The sequence below is a fragment of the Leucoraja erinacea genome, chromosome 5, assembly GCF_028641065.1.
Source record: "Leucoraja erinacea ecotype New England chromosome 5, Leri_hhj_1, whole genome shotgun sequence".
Taxonomy (NCBI): Eukaryota; Metazoa; Chordata; class Chondrichthyes; order Rajiformes; family Rajidae; genus Leucoraja; species Leucoraja erinaceus.
Window position 1 is genome coordinate 9,370,878 of NC_073381.1, and position 20,904 is coordinate 9,391,781.

Sequence of the window (20,904 nt, forward strand, 5' to 3'; positions counted from 1 at the left end):
GTAAGTCAGTGGTACACTATTATCTTACCCAATAAAATGTATGACAAGGCTTTCTCAAGAACAAAGTAACTCAAAACATGCCAACTTTCCAAAACAAATAATAATAATAATAATAACTTTATTTGTTAAGCACCTTAAAAACAACCAAAGCTGACCAAAGTGCTGTACAGAAAAAAGAAAACAAGCAAGACATCATAAAACAGGCAGAACAACAGAACATACAACTAACACGAGGCGCATAAATTACATACAAAAATCCAAACAATAAATTAAAAAAAAACATAAAACACAAGTACAAACAACGCAGCAAAACCAAGCAAATAAAGTTAATAAACAATTCGACACCTCACTGGTCTACAAAGGCCATGGAGAATAGATATGTCTTCAGGAGTGATTTAAAAACAGCTAGAGAAGGGGCCTGTTTAACGTGCAGAGGCAATTCATTCCACAATCTCGGAGCCGACACAGTAAATGATATACATTTAAACAAAGTAATGATATACCACCTAAAACATGTCTAAACCATAGCTCATAACCCAAAACCAACATTAGGTTGTTTTTCTACTCTAGTCATCACCTACAACACTCGGATCAGTTCGAACAGAATTTATTTCCCAAGACAGGTCATGGACCTGAAGATGTTATTTCTTTCATTCCACAGATGCTGCTTGGCCTGCTGAATGCTTCAGCATTTTCCATTTGTCTTTCTTTCCCAAGCTTCTCATTTCTTTATATATTCAAAATATACAAAGTATTTTTGTCATCATGACCATAGGCTGCACTTGGCAAACTTACCAGATAAATATTACTGCTGGAAAGGCTAAGCAAATCCATACTACACAAGTGTCTCTTTTCATGGACCTGAATCACAAGCATAGTAAAAAAAACCCAATCCTTTCACTCTTCATCCAGTTCTGAGGAAAATCCTCTGACTGAAGTGTTAAATATTTCTCTTTTCACACACGATGCTTCACTAGCTGACTTCTTCCAGAAATCTGTTTTTGTTACATAAATATATGATGAGGAGAGACAACTAAAATGATAAAATACTTCACTATTGCAAATCTGAAGCATGGCAATTGATAATCCTCTATCCAATTTTGCTTTCCACACAGATGATTCAGATACTCAGCAGTAGAGGAGAATGGAACTTATTCTAAAACAAACTCTAAAGAATTTGCTCATCCGGACCTCAGTTTGATCTGAATTGCTTTGTCAAGTCGTCACTTTTATTTCTATAGCACATTTAAAAAACAACTCTTGTTGGCTAAAGTGCTTTACATTGGTGGAGGTACTAACGTTATACAGCATTGGTTCATAGATTAAGTACATACATATAGCCCTCCCTCAGAGAACGTCAAGAAAGGCTTGAGAGTAAAGATGAGTTTTAAGTGTCGACTCTTTAGAGTCGATGGAGGGGGCAGTTCTGATGGGAAGAGGGATGCTGTTCCACAGTTTAGGAGCTGCAACCACAAAGGCGTGATCGCCCTGAGCTTATGCCTAGACCGCGGGATGTTCAGTAACCCCAAGTCGGCCAATCTGAGGGACCTGGAGGTGGTGTGGTGGGTAAGCAGAAGTTAGATGTAGGTGGGGGCAAGCCCATTAAGGGCTTTGTAGGCATAAAGAAGGATCTTTAAATTTATTCAGAACCGCACAGTGGAGAGAGGCCAGAATCGGGGTGATGTGGTCCCTTTTTCGGGTGCCCGTCAGGAGTCACGCTGCGGCGTTTTGGACCAGTTGCAGGAGGGACAGGGGAGATTGGCTGATGCCAGTGTAAAGGGGGTTGCAGTAATCGAGGCGGGAGGAGATAAATATGTGGATGATGTTTTCGAGGTCATCAAACTGGAGGAAATGTTTTATTTTAGCTATCGTCTGAAGCTGGAAGAAGCTAGCTTTTACCACGGCATTGACTTGTTTGTCAAATTTCAATGCTGGGCCAAATATCACGCCAAGGTTTTTGACGTGAGGTTTGAGTAATGGGGTAAGACTGCCAAAGCTGCCTGCTATCATTTTGATTGAGTCCGGGGGGCCGAGAAGAATGACCACAGACTTACTCTCGTTTAGTTGGAGGAAGTTCTGGACCATCCAACACTTTATATCCTTGAGGCAATGGATAAGGTTAAGTAGAATTGATCGTTTTTTGGGCTTCAGAGGGAGATAGAGTTATGTATCATCTGCATAGCAATGGAAGGGAATGCCATGCCTTTGAATGACTTGGCCTAAGGGGAGCATATACAGGGAGAAGAGAATGGGGCCAAGGGTGGAACCCCACAGCAGAGGCTAGCTGGGGAGGAGAAAGAGAAACTCCTACCTTTGAGGTAGGAGATGAACCAGCTCAGGGCAGTGCCATCAATACCAACCCCATACCGGAGACGGTCAATTAGGATGGTGTGGTCAACAGTATCAAATGCTGCGCTGAGATCGAGAAGGAGCAGGATTGCAGTCGTCGGAGTCAACGGTGAGCAGTAGGTCATTATGTACCTTCAACAAGGTAGACCCTGTGCTGTGGTGGGCCTGAAACCTGATTGGAAAGTTTCCAAGATAGTATTTTGGTGAAGATAAGGCATAAGTTGACTTAAAATTACCGTTTCAAGGGCTTTTGAAAGGAAAGGCAGTTTTGAAATAGGTCTGTAGTTGCTTGGCGAGGTGGGGTCGAGGTTAGGTTTTTTCAGGAGGGGCTGGACCGCCGCATGCTTGAAGCAGGTAGGAACAGTGCCAGTGGCCAGAGGACTGTTGAAGATGGCGAAAATGCAGGGACCGGCTATTGTAATGACATCCTTCAGAAGGGCAGAGGAGACAATGTTGAGGGGGCAGGTAGTAGGCTGTAACTAATGATGTAATGCAAGTGTTGTTATTGACGCAATGCAGGAAAACACACAGCAGGTACTGAAAACTCTAGTGAGATGGTGATTTATGGTCCATTGTTTTTGTGGTTTATGGTTAAATATTGGTCATTTTGAAAAGAGGCACGGAATATTCTACACCAACTTGAGAAAAGTGTCAATTTAATCTTGCACCCAAAAGATGACACAATACTGAAGGCAGTCCAACTTTGACTCTTAGCCAAATGTACTGACAAAATCACAGACGTCATGGGGGAAATGGTACGGAGTGTGTTAACAGCCCTGCTTCTTGAAAAACAGGTATCTTGAAAAATTCACATGCCTGAAAAAGTGCAAACTCATTGTCTGGAAAAGACTTCTGCAATTCATGCTCAGCCTGCAGCTTGTATGACTGAGCATTTAAAAAAAAATGTAAATACACAATTCAAGGTCACATTGAATTGGAAATATGCCATCATGATGACAAACCTGATGGACAAACCTGTTTTCATTTTGCACAAACTGAACCGGATGATTTCATGGAAATATGAGGGGGAAAAAGCATCAATAAAATAAAATTATAAGGAGTAGCCTTGACAGTAATGAGCACAATAGACAATAGGTGCAGGAGCAGGCCATTCGGCCCTTTGACCCAGCACCGCCATCCAATGTGATCATGGCTAATCATCCACAATCAGTACCCCGTTCCTGCCTTCTCCCCATATCCCCTGACTTTGCTATCTTGAAAAGCCCTATCAAGCTCTCTCTTGAAAGTATCCAGAGAACCGGCCTCCACCACCCTCTAAGGCAGAGAATTCCACAGACTCACAACTCTCTGTGTGAAAAAGTGTTGGCCCCTGGTTCTGGACTCCCCCAACAGCAGGAACACGTTTCCTGCCTCTAGCGTGTCCAAACCCTTAATGATGTTATATGTTTCAATAAGATTCCACTCTCATCCTTCTAAATTCCAGAGTATACAAGCTCAGCCGCTCCATTCTCCCACCATATGACAGTCCCACCATCTCAGGAATTAACCTTGTGAACCTAAGCTGCACTCCCTCAATAGCAAGAATGTCCTTCCACAAGTTAGGGGACCACAACTGCACACAATACACCAGGTGTGGTCTCACTAGGGCCCTGTACAACTGCAGGACCTCTTTGCTCCTATACTCAACTCCTCTTGTTATGAAGGCCAACATGTCTTTCGCTTTCTTCACTGCCTGCTGTACCTGCATGCTTACTTTCATTGACTGATGAACAAACACCCCCAGATTCCGTTGTACTTCCCCCTTTCCCAACTTGACACCATTTAGATAATAATCTGCCTTCCTCGTTTTGCTACCAAAGTGGATAACCTCACATTTATCCACATTAAACTGCATCTACCATGCATATGCCCACTCACCCAACCTGTCCAAGTCACCCTGCAGTCTCATAGCATCCTCCTAACAGTTCACATTGCCACCCACCTTTTGTCATCTGCAAATTTGCTAATGTCATTTTGAATCCCTTCATCTAAATCATTGATGTATATTGTAAATAGCTGTGGTTCCAGCACCGAGCCTTGCAGTACCCCACTAGTCACTGCCTGCCATTCTGAAAGGGACCCGTTAATGCCTACTCTTTGTTTCCTGTCTGCCAACCAATTTTCTATCCATGTCAGCACTTTACCCCAATACCATGTGCCCTAATTTTGCCAACTAGTCTCCTATGTGGGACCTGATCAAATGCTTTCTGAAAGTCCAGGTACACTACATCCACTGGCTGTCCCATGTCCATTTTCCTAGTTACATCCTCAAGAAATTCCAGAAGATTAGTCAAGCATGATTTCCCCTTCGTAAACCATGCCGACTCGGACCGATCCAGTTACTGCTATCCAAATGTGCTGTTATTTCATCTTTTATGATTGACTCCAGCATCTTCCCCACTACCGATGTCAGGCTAACTGGTCTATAATTCCCTGTTTTCTCTCTCCCGCTTTTCTTAAAAAGTGTGATGACATTAGCTACCCTCCAATCCACATGAACTGATCCTGAACCTATAGAACATTGTAAAATGAACACCAGTGCGCCCACGATTTCTAGAGCCACTTCCTTAAGTACCCTGGGATGCAGACCATCAGGCCCTGGAGTTTTATCAGTCTTCAGTCCCAACAGTTTACCCAACACCAATTCCTGCCTAATGTGGATTTCCTTCAGTTCCTCCGTCACCCCAAATCATCTGACCACTAGTTCATCAGGAAGATTGTTTGTGTCTTCCTTAGTGAAGACGGATCCAAAGTACTTCAACTCATTCCAGTTCCAGAGATTCACTCAGATGGCGAATCTCTGGAACTCTCTGCCACAGAGGGTAGTTGAGGCCAGTTCATTGGCTATATTTAAGAGGGAGTTAGATGTGGCCCTTGTGGCTAAGGGGATCAGGGGGTATGGAGAGAAGGCAGGTACGGGATACTGAGTTGGATGATCAGCCATGATCATATTGAATGGCGGTGCAGGCTCGAAGGGCCGAATGGCCTACTCCTGCACCTAATTTCTATGTTTCTATCTGCAATTTCCTTGTTCCCCATAATAAATTCACCTTTTTTGAGTCTTCAAAGGTCCAAATTTGCTCTTAACTAATTTTTTGCTCTTCACATACTTAAAGATGCTTTTACTATCCTCCTTTATATTCTTGGCAAGCTTACTGCCTCAGAGGATCATCTTTCCTATGTTGTATTACCCAATCCTCTTGCTTCCCGATCATCTTTCCTATGTTGTATTTCATCTCTTTTATTTTTATACTGTACCTGACTTCCCTTGTCAGCCACAGTCACCCCTTACTGCCCTTGGAATCTTTCTTCCTCTTTGGAATTAACTGATCCTGAACCTTCTGTATTATTCCCAGAAATACCTGCCATTGTTGTTCCACTGTCATCCCAGCTAGGGTATCTTTCCAGTCAACTTTGGGGTTGGGGTAGGGAAAATGAATGGGCCTGCAGAACCATTTCTACTATTTTGCTCAAAAGACTCGAGCCAGATCATTTTTTTTTTTTTTTAAAGCAATCTAGAAGTTTCCTGTTGACAATTTCTGATTTAATCTATATAAATTTAATCTATATAAAGTTAGATTCACACTATTTGCCAAATAACATACAATGCTATTATTTACCTATCATTCAAAGCATGGTCACTGTCTTATCTGTGCAAGCATCCTTGCACCTGCAGAAGTGAGTAACTTTCAAGACACCCTAACCATATCAGTTATTAGAATATATTTGTGATTAGATTGTAGAAGTTTAGGCAAGTTTTTTTTTGAAGCAGGAAGCAGTGGACTGCATCACGACAGCTAATAGTATATCCATTTGGTTCCATTTCCTTCAGATCTATAGATAACTCCAGACAGCAACATGGTTGATTCGACACTGGCACTGTGCTTTATTCTTTAGAGCAATTACTTATTATACTGCTCTTGCTCCTCCAGTAGAAATGCTCATGGCTAGAAAACCCCGTTCTTTAAAATGAGCATCAATCTGAGCTGCCATTGCTGCGACAGGGATCTGATGCTAAACCCTGCCCTTCAAGTGGTCACTGGCGCTCGTGTTACCATGAGGAAATCTGCCGGCTAGGTAGAACTGTGCGGCCAAACAAGAGACAGATGATGAGAGATATTATAGAATTCAGGCTTGTTGTCAACGCATGATGCAGCAACGCATATGGATCTGCCTAGCAGCAGGCCTCAAGGGAAATGTCTCCGCAGTGAACCTTGGAATGATTCAATTCTGAAATCATGGGAAGTTCCCACAGCACCAAAGACAGGATGTGTTAAGATTCCCCACACAATAACTTTGTCTGCAATGCATCTCTCTCTCTACATATATATAGTCCTCAAACAACTTCACTAGCTTCCCATCTCCCACCGGATCACCTACAAAATCCTGATCCTCACCTACAAAGCCCTCCACCATCTGGCCCCCCCATATCTCACTGACCTCCTCTCCCCCTATCAACCCTCACGGTCCCTCAGATCCACATCAGCCGGTCTCCTCTCCATCCACAAATCCAACCTCCGCAGTTTTGGGGACAGAGCCTTCTCCAGGGCAGCTCCCAGGCTCTGGAACTCCCTCCCCCAACTGATCCACAATTCCGTGTCCCTCACCATCTTCCAGTCCCGCCTCAAGACCCATCTCTTCACCTCTGCCTATCCTTAGCCCCACGTCCCCCTCCCTTTTCATCTGTGCTTGAATTGCCTCATATTGTGTTTTGAATTGAATTGTCTTTAATTTGTGTACTAGTCATGTCTCTACTATTTATTTCATTCCCCTTACATGTTTTTCCTCTACCTGCTAAATTTTTGTAAGGTGTCCTTGAGACTCTTGAAAGGCGCCCATAAATAAAATGTATTATTATTATTATTATTATGATGATGAGGACCTGGCCTAAAAACAGCAGCGAGACTGCACACTCACTGGACAGACCTGTACAGCACAGGAACTGGCCCTTCGACCCAGAGTTTGAACTGAACATGATGCCTAGCTGAACTAATCTCATCAGCCTGTAAGTGATCCATTTCCTTGCATTCCCTTTGATCCTGGTCAAGTTCGATCCTGGCCTCGGGTGGTGTCTATGTGGAGTGTGCACGTTCCCCCTTTTTAATGTGTGGATTTTCTTGGGGTGGTCACGTTTTCTCCCACATCCCAAAGATACGTTTATAGTTAAACGGCCTCTAAAACTCCTGAATGTGTAGTGAGTGGTCAGGAAAATGGGGCAACAGAACTAGTGTGAACGGGTGATCGATGGCTGGGGTGGACTCGCTCGGCCAAAGAGTCTATTTTTATGATGGATCTCCAAACTAATCTAATTCCTACCTATGGAGATCCCAAATGTGCACTTCATAGCCTATTGTTTCATTAATCTTAAAATGTCATATACAATTATCTTCAGAAGTCTCTCCCTTCAGTGCTCATCTTCTTTTAATGTTTTTTTTCCTCTCTCTCTCTCATTTATCATATTGTTTACAGTGTACCATGTTTACATATTCTGTTGTGCTGCAGCAAGTAAGAATGTCATTGTTTTATATCTGGGACACATGACAATAAAACACTCTTGACATTCAGTGTGAGACCCGCATGGGTTACTGTATAAACTGCTGCATCAGGTGCTCTCTACTCTTTAACCATATAACAATTACAGCACGGAAACAGGCCATCTCAACCCTTCTAGTCCTTCCCGAACACGTATTCTCCCCTAGTCCCATATACCTGCGCTCAGACCATAACCCTCCATTCCTTTCTCGTCCATATAACTATCCAATTTATTTTTAAATGATAAAAACGAACCTGCCTCCACCACCTTCACTGGAAGCTCATTCCACACAGCCACCACTCTCTGAGTAAAGAAGTTCCCCCTCATGTTACTCCTAAACTTCTGTCCCTTAATTCTCAAGTCATGTCCCCTTGTTTGCATCTTCCCTCCTCTCAGTGGGAAAAGCTTATCCACATCAACTCTGTCTATCCCTCTCATCATTTTAAACACCTCTGTCAAGTCCCCCCTTAACCTTCTGCGCTCCAACGAATAAAGCCCTAACTTGTTCAATCTTTCTCTGTAACTTAGTTGCTGAAACCCAGGCAACATTCTAGTAAATCTCCTCTGTACTCTCTCTATTTTGTTGACATCCTTCCTATAATTAGGCGACCAAAATTGTACCCCATACTCCAGAATTGGCCTCACCAATGCTTTCAAGATCATTCCACAGTGACAACACAAACAAGCACCATTGCTATTAAAACTTCACCAAAATGTTGCCACACGCCGGTTCTCGATCTGAAATGTCAACTGTATCTTGCCCCCACTGTGGACCTTCTGAGTTCCCCCAACTTTCGTTAGTAACAAGTATCACGTAGTGAATAAGTTAACACCAAGAATCACTTAAATAATCTTTACTTACCCAAACCTAACAGATCAACGGTGGATTGTGTCACCTTCTGAGGGCTTGCTCTGGTGTCGAATTGATCTTTCTTCTATATTGTTAAAAATAAAATGATAATTAATAAAGCTTGTTAAAGTCATTTGAATCCCAAAACTGAATTAATCTTAAACCACTGGGTGTTCATTCTCACATTGGAACTTTACATGTAATATTATCCTTTTTTATCCCCAATGATTTCTTACTGAGTACATATTCCCATTTTTTCCATAACCATTCAGTGGAATGAATTCACAACTTGCCAATGTATTATGCATCTTTAATGGCCAAGTAAATTTGCATTTGCACCGCGTTTTTAATGTAGGAGAAAACAAAAAGAGGGTAACAATATGTGTCAACCCAAGGAAAGCGTGGGAGGTGAATAAAAGAATGGGAAATGAAGCACAACAGTATTTCTTCTACTACTTCTGCAAGGAGCTTGTAAAGGTACAAAGGCCCAATGATGGAGTTCCAAACTTGTAACTACAATGGACGATAATGATACAACAAACTGCAGATCAAATAAACATAATAAAGAAATGTCTCATGGTTGAAGAGACTGTGGAGATGAGCTTGGGCTAGATTATGGAGAGGTCTGTCGATGAACATGATTTTGAAAATTTACATCAGCAAACCACGTGTGGACTGGATGGCTGTTTTGCCAGACACTGAGGACTATCAGGTCCATTCCCTCTCTCCTGTGTATAGGTATGCTTCTCACCCCCCCCTGTGTTTGTCATGTTGCTGGGACAGAACATACCATGGCATCTTTATGTAGTCTGGGATATAAGCTGTAAGATGCGATTCCATAAAATTGACTGGGCTGTTGCTGGATAAGCAGGAGGCGAGTCACCAGTAATCGCTAGATTACTAGAGACAGTAATTTCTTAATGTTGACAAGAAAGATTTTGCAAAGTTAACTTTGCCAAATCTGGTACCAACATTAGGTGGTCCATCATGTTTCTTGTTTGTATTCTAATGTAGTAGTTTTAGTACAACAAGTTGATTGATCTATATTGCTGTCGATCTGGAGCTTCAACTAAGACAGAGCACGAGCAACAGCAAACTGTTCCATTATTAAAAGGGAGTCATTCATGTGTCATGAATGTCGGGATCTGGTCATCCCACAGCTAAAGTGAATGCGGTAGAAACTGGATGTCAGCTAGATAAGACAAAGAAGAGGCAGGTATCGCAGAATAACACCTCCACCTCTCTCCACAGGCAATCTTGCGTTCTAACCACTATTCAGTCAAAGATAATGACGATGGAAGAGGAATGTACAGCCAGAGGAGAAAAAAAAAATGCATCTGGGATTACACAACCATACCAGGTTGTAAGATATTATTAGGAATTCTACAGTAAGGGGAGCAAAAACAAAGATATTCACTCAAGTTTATTTCCAGCATTTTTGTTGTTTCCCTGCAGCTCTGCAGAACATTCTGGTAGAGGCAGGTGAACACTAAAGGGTCATGATCTACCTCAGTATCAAAGAGACAGGTACAAAAAACCAGATCCTCGAGCCTGAAAAGAGATTAAAAAGCAGAATCCTGGAAAACCTGTCATGTGCACCAGTGAGCACAGACACTGTGGCCGAAGAGCCTGTTTCTGTACCTTACTGTTCTATTTTCTATCTTCCTCCTGGTATCTATTGGAATTGCAGTGGGCAGCAGCCAAACCTTGAATTTATGTCCTGAGCATCCAAGTCAAATTGTTAACCTGCAAATTGTTAACACTGTTCTCCGAGGTCAGGTACGACCTCCTCCATAGTAAAATTCTATCTACGCACTGCTTGTGAAAACCCGCGAATGCATTTTATGACTTATTTCCCATCAACATCCCTTGCACTTGATGCAGCTGCTTCTCTTTTTAGTTCTCAGTTCACTTCTTTGTAATCTGTTTCCACGTCTAGACTCGACTGCCAATTACTATCAGCACATTACTTCAACAACTATCAGTTACATTTGCATGTCATGTCCGACAAGAATCTATTACATTCTTCCAGTTACTTAGCTATAATCATCATTTCACTAATTTTAATGTTGCTTCCTATCCCCTCCATGTTTGACAAGGCCCTACCTCGGACATGTCAAATATTTCCTACACTTTAGCCCTTGGTGGTCAATTTCCATTCTCATCACATCGAGAAAAATATACTCACACAAGTTGCAGTAACAATGCTTTCTTTCTCAGCAGGAAATTCTTCTCCAGTTAGGCTAAGAATGCTTGGAGGTAGCCCTATGGAATGGGGAGGTGACTGAAAAAAAAAAAAAAGCACAAGGTCAACATAAAATGTTTAAATGAAAGACCAGCATTTGGAATGAGTAATGGAAACAAAACCATTCGCAAGTTGGCTTCATCAATTGAGATGGCTTTCTTCCAATGAAAACGGCATCATTACTTACCTGTAGTCTGAGAGGATGGTTTATAACTAAGCATAGAATTTTAGAAATTACTAGACCAAGTGGGACCCGTTGGGCCCCGTCCCCCAAAGCGTGGAGCGGAGCGCAGCATCACACGGGACGGCTGGTCCCCGAACTCGGTGTCGGCGCTCACACCGGAGACAGGCGCCTCCGGAGCCAATCACCCCCATCACCCGTTCTCCCAACGTAACCCGTTTACCCAATGCAATATTCCAACACTCACCCATAGTCTCCAACTGCGCAGGCACGGTTCATTTCCCCTCATCCCCCAACACTCCCTCCCCCTCCTCTTCACTGTCCTTCTTATCTACCCTCACCGCCCCTCCCTCCTTTACCTCTTACTGCCTCTCCTTTCCCCTACCCTCAGTCACTGCCTACCCAGTCACCCCCTCCCACCCTCCATAACCCCTCTCCCTTCCCTACCCCCCTGAAAGTAAGCATGCAGATACAGCAGGCAGTGAAGAAAGCGAATGGTATGTTGGCCTTTATAACACGAGGAGTTGACTATAGGGGCAAAGAGGTCCTTCTGCAGTTGTAAAGGGCCCTAGCATACCTGCCAACTAATACCAGGAATGCTGGGGGGGTGGGGAGAGAGAGAGAGAGAGAGAGAGAGAGAGAGAGGGGGAGGGGGAGAGAGAGAGAAATTGTATTGTGAGAAACATAACCCCACTTGGTCATTTTATCTCCTCCCGCCTAGATTACTGCAACTCTCTTTACACTGGCATCAGCCAATCTTCCCTGTCCCGCCTGCAACTGGTCCAAACCGCCGCAGCAAGACTCCTGACGGGCACCTGATAAAGGGACCGCATCACCCCGATCCTGGCCTCTCTCCACTGGCTCCCTGTGCGGTTCCGTATACATTTCAAGACCCTCCTCTATGTCTACAAAGCCCTCAATGGGCTTGCCCCCTCCTACATTAAAAGTCTTCTCACTCACCACTCCACCTCCAGGTCCCACAGATCGGCCGACTTGGGGCTGCTGAATATCCCGCGGTCTAGGCATAAGCTTAGGGGCGACCGCGCCTTTGCAGTTGCAGCTCCTAGACTGTGGAGCAGCATCCCCCTTTCCCATCAGAACTGCCCCCTCCATCGACCCCTTTAAGTCAAGACTAAAATCTTATCTATACTCCCAAGCCTTTCCTGACGTCCATTGAGCGAGGGTTATATGTGTGTATGTATGTAGTTTGTTTGTTTGTTTATACTATTCTTATAACAAATGTAAAGCACTTTGGCCAACGAGTTGTTTTTTTTAATATGCTATATAAATAAATGTGACTTGACTTGATATCCCAAGCCCCTTTGATAATGAATAAATGCAACCCACCATGCTTTTTCTGCCACTTTGCTAAAGTGATTCGTCATCCACTGGGTATTTCACATTTTACTTGAGTAGTTATTGATCTGCAATTGGTTCGACTAATCCATGTGCCAAATTGCACAATGTACTTTTATTTACCCTTCTCCTCCAAAAGCGTACTTTGGCAATATATCAAATAGTTGATCAGTGGTGGGAACTAACCAGGGATGTGGTAACCTGCTAGCCTGAAGCAGTGTATCTACCGGTGAGCAATAATAACCTGGTGACCCAAAATGAAATGTGGAGGATATAAATGATTCTATTTTTCTCAGCGCATCCCTTTTTAGTTATAGTAAACTTAAAACAGAAAAACACTTGAGGGAAGTCACATTTCCTCGATTTTTCCATTCATTATAGAGACAAATCTGAACCACTGGCTACACATGCATGCTAGAACTACAATGTATTCCCACTTGCGTTTCCGAAATAAATAGGTCAGTTGGCTCCATAAAGCCAACTGTTATTCCCATAAAGCCTATCTTAGGGCAGCAACTCAGCAGAGTGAAGTCGTCCTTTGGCCTATCCTGTTTGGTACTGTTTAGTTATTCAGACCAAAATTAGTATTGTTTATTACTTAATTCCTAATCCTGTTCATACATGGATGAGCAATTGTAAAAACCACTATTGCCACTCTTCATAATTTGCAGTCAAATATCATGCTTCTACCCAATCTTCTCGAAACTAAAAATGCTTACGGGATAATAGGCATGACATTCAACAACTCAACTACATCTTTGTCACCTTTACGTTGTTACTTAATATCAACACCAGCACTTAAAGTGTGTAAATGGGGCGCTGTCCTGTGCATGGCTGCCCAGCCAGCAGCTGTCTGTCTTTTCATCTTTTTATTTTAATTTTAAGTTAGTTAAAAGTGTTTTGTTTGGAGGTCTAGACTTTTTTTATGTGGGGGGGTGGGGAAAACTACCTTTCAGGGTCCCTACCTGGTCAGAGAGGCAGCTTTTCTCCGCGCTGCAGCTTCGACCCGTCCCCGCGGCCTACCAGCGGGCCTGGAGCGGCGTTTCCTGTCGGGGCTCGCCCAGAAACTCGGCTTCGGTGGCGGCACAGCGCTGGAGCACTATCTCGGAGCGGGCGATGCCTTGCCCGGGTCACCGCGCTGGAGCTCCGGTGAGCTGAAGATCGCTGAGGAAAACATCGCGGAGCTGCGGGACTGTGGAGCGACCAGCTGCGGGCGGCGGCGCTGAACTTTACACCGGGAGCCTGGGATCTCTAGATGAGATCGCCAGTTGTGGAGCTCCAACCGGCGCGGCCTTGTTGGCTTCGGTAACAGGCCGCGGCCTCCAGTATGGAAGCGGCCGTTCCAGGGTTCCCAAGCCGCTGAGAGGACTCTCCCGACGCCGGAGCAACATCACCCGGCGAGAACGGCCTGGAACATCGGGCCTCCGTAGAGGCAACTGTGGAGGCCTCAATAGGCCCGACTATGGGTGAACTGGGGTTGGGGATTGGACTTTGTGCCTTCCCTCATAATGGGAACCATTGTGGGGGGATGTTCTTTATGTTTAAAACTCTTATTAATGTTATGTCTGTATTCCTTCTTTATGTGCTGCAAAATGGCAAGAAGCATTTCACTTCACTACACCTAGGTGTATGTGAATGTGACCAATAAAATACCTTTGATACCTTTGAAGAACACAAAACGGATAAATGATTGAACTTACCATTTTTACTTTGTCATAAGCAACAGGTTTCTCTTGATCTTTGCCTCCCCTCTTTTCATCTTTCCTTTTGTACTTTTCTCTCTAAATAAAATTAAATAAGTTACAGCAAAAAACACTTCGTTCAAGATGCTTATTGCCTTCTGTTTAAAAAAGTAGTCTTTCACAAAAATCTATATTACTAAAAGTCTGATCTTGACCACTTCTTGTTGTTGTGTATATTGATTTTAGAAAAAACACTGCCACTTACGGCTGTGAGTTTTGGCCATCTTACTCAGTCCCCCTCCGCTGCGCAGGACATGAGGATTTCTCCCATCGATTAAAAATAAAAGAGTTTAGCGTAGGGGGGGGGGGCGAGAGGGTCACATCTCTCAGTCAGAGCTGTGAATAACACTGAGCACATATCTATTAAACTGTGAGTGGTTTTACTGACCTGTCAGTGCCCTTATTGTGGTTTGAAAATATAGTTTGGAAATGCTAAAGCTGTGTTGCCTTTGGTTTGGAAATGCTAAAGCTGTGTTTCATTTGGTTTGGAAATGCTGAAGCTGCCTTGCCTAATTAAAAATGCCTTGCCTAATTAAAGTTGCTGTGCCTAATTATAGTTGCCTTCTATATAATTAAAAGTGTAATCTTGACCACTTCCTGCTTGTGCTTTATATTGATTTTAGAAAAAACGCTACCACGTACGGCTGTGATTTTTGGCCATCTTACTCAGAGCCCCCCTCCGCTCATCAGGTGCTGAGGATTTCTCCCATCGATGACAAATAAAAGAGTTATTAGTGTTTAAAAAATGTTGAGATTCTCTCTCCTGTCAAACACACCATGAAGGCCACGCCCCTTCTGGTGGGAGGGGGAGAGGGACCATAAAACCCAGAAGTGTTGGCGTGGCTCAATCTAAGCAAGATGGAGGAGGGAGAGGTCAAGACTCGCTGTCTTTAGTGGTCTTGCACCCTGCTTGAAATGGTATGAAACTGCACTTGAATTTGATGGCCTTGCACCTTGCTTGAAATGGAATTTCAAGGAATAGCCGTGTGTCAACTGCCAGCCCACCAGCCGTGAGTGAGCTGCCAGCACAACAGGCTTGAGTGACTGAGCCGCCAGCCCAAGAATCTATTCGGCCCACAATGTCCATACTAGCCCTCTGGAAACCAGTCCCTTCACCCCACAACACCCATACTAGCGCTCCAGGAAGCCCCCCCTCACTGGCCTCCAATATTGGAATTGGAGAGGTGGAGTATTGCGTTGAGGGGGGGGGGGCAGCCCTCCCGTGTGATGCTGGGGGTCCCACTTAGTCTAGTATTGTATAAAATGGGTTCCCATTGTCCATTTGTGATTAGATAATACTTCAAATTCCTATTTGCAATTTATTTTAATGAAGAGTGAAAGTAGTCCATATGACAATTAGTAACCTAGTAACCTTTGGCAAACTGATGAAAATGACTGGCAATACTATACCAGGCCCTACAAAGTCTAAAAGTTCAATAAGTGAAAGGTAGATCTAATGCAGGAAAATTATATGTAATCACTTTGGTACAAAAATCAGAAAGAGAATATAGTAACGCTGATAATCTGCAGTCTCCTTCAAATCATCAGGGCCCTTGTTCCCACATTGCTCTTGAGCCCACCTGGTTCTGTTTCCTGCACTCCCTTGAAACTAGTAGGTTCACTGTAAAATTTATAATAGCCACGCAAAACATTTAAAAGGATTGATAATATTTACTGAGGAGTCAGTGCCGTTCTCTTAGAATTAACTTTAGACTCCTAGGATGGATTTGCTGCAAGAAAACCAGCAGGATAGACTGGCCTTCATTCATCAACCAGAATGAACAGATTAATGCACAAGATTTTGGAAGGAATTGAGAAGATAAATGCTGAGAGGTTGAAGGTACCGATCTACTTATTGTACAATTTCAATTGCTCAAAAAGTCATATTTACTGGTGGTGCACATTTTAAATACTTGTATTTTGTGCAAACCATTTTTTTCCACATTACCAATATTAGATAAAGGAAAGGGTCCGACTTATTTTTTAATAAACAATTTTGCAAATCAATACCACTATATACATGCACAAATCTAATGTTAAGAAGTCAATGCAATAAAACAGACCAAGCATACTACTGTACTTGGAAACATTGGCACCATACTTATTTTGTGACCTGCATTGCTACAAAACACTTGTAAAAATGTAGGGATAACTAAACGGAGCAGAGTAAAATGCGTCTCATTCAATGTTCATTGCTATTTTAGAAGTCCTAAGGTAATACCTCCAGTTTGCTCTTCTCAGCAGCATTTGATAAAGAGGGAGATGATGGCAAGGGCACAGCAGAGGTTATCTGCACAGAATAGATAAAAGGACAAGCAGAAGCAAATGAAATAAAGCAAAGTATCATTATTAGCATACAGTTAAAGAAACAAAAGCAGAAACCAATAGCAGTGGCCAATGTTTGGCATAAATTGAGATACATGCTACAACCATACTGCATAAATAAAATGATCCGAGGGGAAAAAAAATATTGTAACATCCAAGAAGTTGGGAGGTCATGTTGCAGTTGTATAAGACATTGGAGAGACCACATTTAGAATATTGTGTTCAGTTCTGGGCACCATGTTATAGGAAAGATATTGTCAAGGTTCAGAAAGATTTACAAGGATGTTGCCAGGACTAGAGGTGTGAGCTGTAGACGTTGAGTAGGCTAGGTCTCTAGGTCTATTCCATGGCGCGCAGGAGGGGGGGGTGTCTTATAGAGGTGTACAAAATCATGAGAGGAATAGATCGGGTAAATGCACAGTTTCTTGCCCAGAGTCGAGGAATTGAGGACCAGAGGACATAGGTTCAAGGTGAGGGGAGGGAAAGATTTAGTAAGAATCCGAGGTAACTTTTTCACACAAAGGGCGATGGGTGTATGGAACAAGCTGCCATGAGGCTGGGACTATCCCATCATTTAAGGAACAGTTAGACAGGTACATGAATAGGATACGTTTGGAGGGATATGGACCAAGCAGGACTAATGTAGCTGGGACATTGTTGGCCGGTGTGGGCAAGTTAGGCCGAAGGGCCTGTTTTTACACTGTATCACTCTACGGCTCTAGTTAGAAATTTAAAATGCCAAAATCACAAAAAAAAAAGTAGAATTTCAGATTTAAACAATGATTAAACACCGATATATCAATGAGATATTTTCCTTGAATAACTGGTTTTAATTACCAATTCATTTTTTTCATATTCAAGGAGAATATGCAGCTGATACTACTAACTGAAACACAGCAGGGGAAACTTGGGGCCACAAACTAACACCAACCGATAGGGAAAACAAAATCATTGTTGCCCAAGCCACTTCAGTGCATAAAATCAGTATCTGGTATAAGATTCCAGATTCACAAGCATTAACATTTAAGAGGCATCTTGATAGGTATGTAAATGAGCAGGGGAATAAGGAGTTAATGTAGGCAAATGGGATTAGTATAGATAGGCATGATGATTAGCATAAAGGCAGAGGCCACTATATACATTGCATTCAGAAAGTATTCAGACACCTTCAGTTTTTCCACATTGTTACGCTACTGCCTTATTTCAAAATGGATTAAATTCATTTTTCTAATCATCAATCTACACACAATACCCCAGAATGAAGAAACAAAAATAGGCATTTAGAAATTTTTGTAAAGTAATTAAAAATAAATAACTGAAATATCACATTTACACAAGTATGCACACACCTGTCTATATAAGGCCCCACAGGTGACAGTGCAGGTCAGAGCAAAAACCAAGCCATGAAGATGAAGGAATTGTCCGCAGGCCTCCAAGACAGGATTGTGTCGAGACACAGATCTGGGGAAGGGTATAAAACAATTTCTGCAGCATTGCAGGTCCCGAAGAGGACAGTGGCCTCCGTCATTCTTAAATTGAAGAACTTTGGAACCACCAGGACTCTTGATAGAGCTGGCCGCCCGACCAAACTGAGCAATCGGGGGAGAAGGGCCTTTGTCAGGGAGGTGACCAAGAACCTGATGGTCACTCTCACAAGAGCTCTAGAGTTTCTCTGTGGAGATGTGTAGATTAGTGGCTCATGTTAAGAGTCATGCTTTTCGCCCGTGAAACAGTGGCTTCAGCACCTTGGTGTCCTGCAAGGACAGTGCCAAAATACCGGTGATGCAGCGAAGCAGGAACCACGGACTTGTGTCCTTTTAAAACAATCCAGTCTTGTAGCACTAATTCTTCCCGAACAGGGAAGAAAGATCGGACTGGTAAAGGAACGTTGTAGTGCTTGTCTGGCCAGTCACGCCTAATGACAGAGGTCAGGGACCATAGCGTCTTGTCGGCGGCAGTGTGGGCAACTAAGTCCTCCATCCATGATGAAGTCACGATGAAGTCATCATCCTGCGAGGGCAGATCCTCTCAGGTTTTCCGAGGTGCATGTGAAAGAGTGTCTGCCAGGTGCATATCCTTTCCACGTCTGTAGGTGAGAACGATGTCATATTTTTGAAGGTGTAGTAACATGCATTGTAGGCGCGCTGAAGAGTTATGAATAGGTTTATTGAATTTGCTGATAAGAGGTTGGTGGTCAGTTTCAACTGTAACGGTGCGACCAAAGATGAAATCGTTGAACTTTATGCAGGCAAAAACAACTGCTAGTAATTCCTTTTCAAATTGGGCGTATCGTTGTTCTATGTCAGACAGGGTGCGCGAGGCATAGGCGACAGACCTATTGCCAAGGCCATCATTCTGAAGGCATGCATCGCCCAGGCCATGTTGTGAGGCTTCACATGTAAATGTAACCGGCAGTCTATGATCAAAGTATGCTAGAGTAGGGGTGGCCGTCATCTGCCGTTTAAGAGTGTCAAATGCTGTCTGTTGTTGTTCATGCCAGGATCAAGCAGTGTCTTTGTGTGTGAGAAGGCGTAATGGGGTTGACGTTTCGCTGAAATCAGGAATTCATTTGCTCAAATAGTTCGCTATGCTGAGGAACCTTTGCAAGCTGGGCACGTCAGTGGGTGCTGGTAGTTCATTGGTTTTTGCTGGATCAGTTTTCGGGCCGTCCTTGGTAATTATATGGCCTAGGTATTTTACGTAATTCCCTCTGAATCTGCATTTTTTGGGGTTGAGTTTGAGATGGATGGCCTTCGGCATGCTTCAATACCTTTGTCAGATTGACGTGTTCCTCGATCGTTTCCCCAGCAATAAGGATATCGTCCACTACGATGGAGCAAGGGTATCCGGAAAACAATTGCTCCATGGATTGTTGAAACACTTCACTGGCAGGACTTATACCAAATGGCATTCTCAAATGTACTGAAAGTTGTCAGCTTGGAGGATTTATCTTCCAGTGGAATCTGCCAGAATGAATTCTTGGCATCTAGCATTGTGAATACAGTTGCATCGGCTATTGTGCCACAATCTCGTCCACTGAAGGCATTGGATAACGTGGCCTCTTAATTGCTGTATTTAAATCCTTGGGGTTAATACAAATCCGTATCTTGTCTTTATTCTTCTTAGTAGCGGCAGTCATCCAGAAGGACAACTATATCTGCAGCACTCCACCAATCAGGCCTTTATGGTAGAGTAGCCAGACGCAAGGCATTCCTCAGTAAAAGGCACATGACAGCCTGCTTGGAGTTTGCAAAAAGGTACCAAAAGGACAGACCATGAGAAACAAGATTCTCTGGTCTGATGAAACCAAGATTGAACGCTTTGGCCTGAATGCCAAGCGTCAAGTCTGGAGGAAAACGGGCACCGCTCATCACCTATACCTATGGTGAAGCATGGTGGTGGCAGCATCATGCTGTGGGGATGTTTTTCAGCGGCAGGAACTGGGAGACTAGTCAGGATCGAGGGAAAGATGAACGGAGCAAAGTACAGAGAGATCTTTGATGAAAACCTGCTCCAGAGCGTTCTGGACGTCAGACTGGGTTGAGGTTCACCTTCCAACAGGACAACTACTCTAAGCACACAGCCAAGACAACGCAGGAGTGGCTTCGTGACAAGTCTGTGAATGTCCTTGAGTGGCCCAGCCAGAGCCCGGACTTGAACCCGATCGAATATCTCTGGAGGGACCTAAAAATAGCTGTGAATAGACGCTCCCCATCCAACTGGACAGAGCTTGGATCTGCAGAGAAGAATGGGAGAAATTACCCAAATACAGGTGTGCCAAGCTTGTAACGTCGTACCCAAGAAGATTTGATGCTGTAATCGCTGCCAAAGGTGTCTCAAAGTACTGAATAAAGGGTCTGAATACTTATGTAAATGTGATATTACAGTGATTTATTTTTAATTATTTTGCAAACATTTCTAAACACCTGTTCTCGCTTCTTATTATGGGGTATTGTGCGTAGAATGATAAAAAAAAAATTTAATCCATTTTAGAATAAGGCTGTAACGTAACAAAATATGGAAAGGTGACGGGGTCTGAATACTTTCGGAATGCACTGTACACGGTATACTATCATTAATAAACATTGCACCAAGGATAAACCAATAATCAGTCCAAAACCTGCAACCTCATAGCAGTAGTGCATGGAAGCACCTCAACCTGGATGTTCCTCTCCAGGTCTTACAAAATCTTGACAAGGAAATGTATTGTTCCACCAGAAGGACTGCAACTATTTCATGTGGTGGTAATTTTCTTAACTGGAATTTGGGAAAGGTGAAATAGTGGCCATGAAGTCTACATCTAAAAAAAAACATCCAGATATT

General features: G+C 43.2%; 1 protein-coding gene across 1 annotated transcript in view; it reads right to left on the reverse strand.

The window, feature by feature from the left end:
* The window catches only part of LOC129696922 (stromal membrane-associated protein 1-like), a 70,266-nt gene that overhangs the window by 26,786 nt on the left and 22,576 nt on the right, over positions 1 to 20,904 (reverse strand). The window contains 4 exon segments of the mRNA XM_055635032.1: positions 8,745 to 8,817; positions 10,921 to 11,016; positions 14,215 to 14,295; positions 16,478 to 16,546. Coding sequence (XP_055491007.1) covers positions 8,745 to 8,817; positions 10,921 to 11,016; positions 14,215 to 14,295; positions 16,478 to 16,546 — 319 coding nt within the window.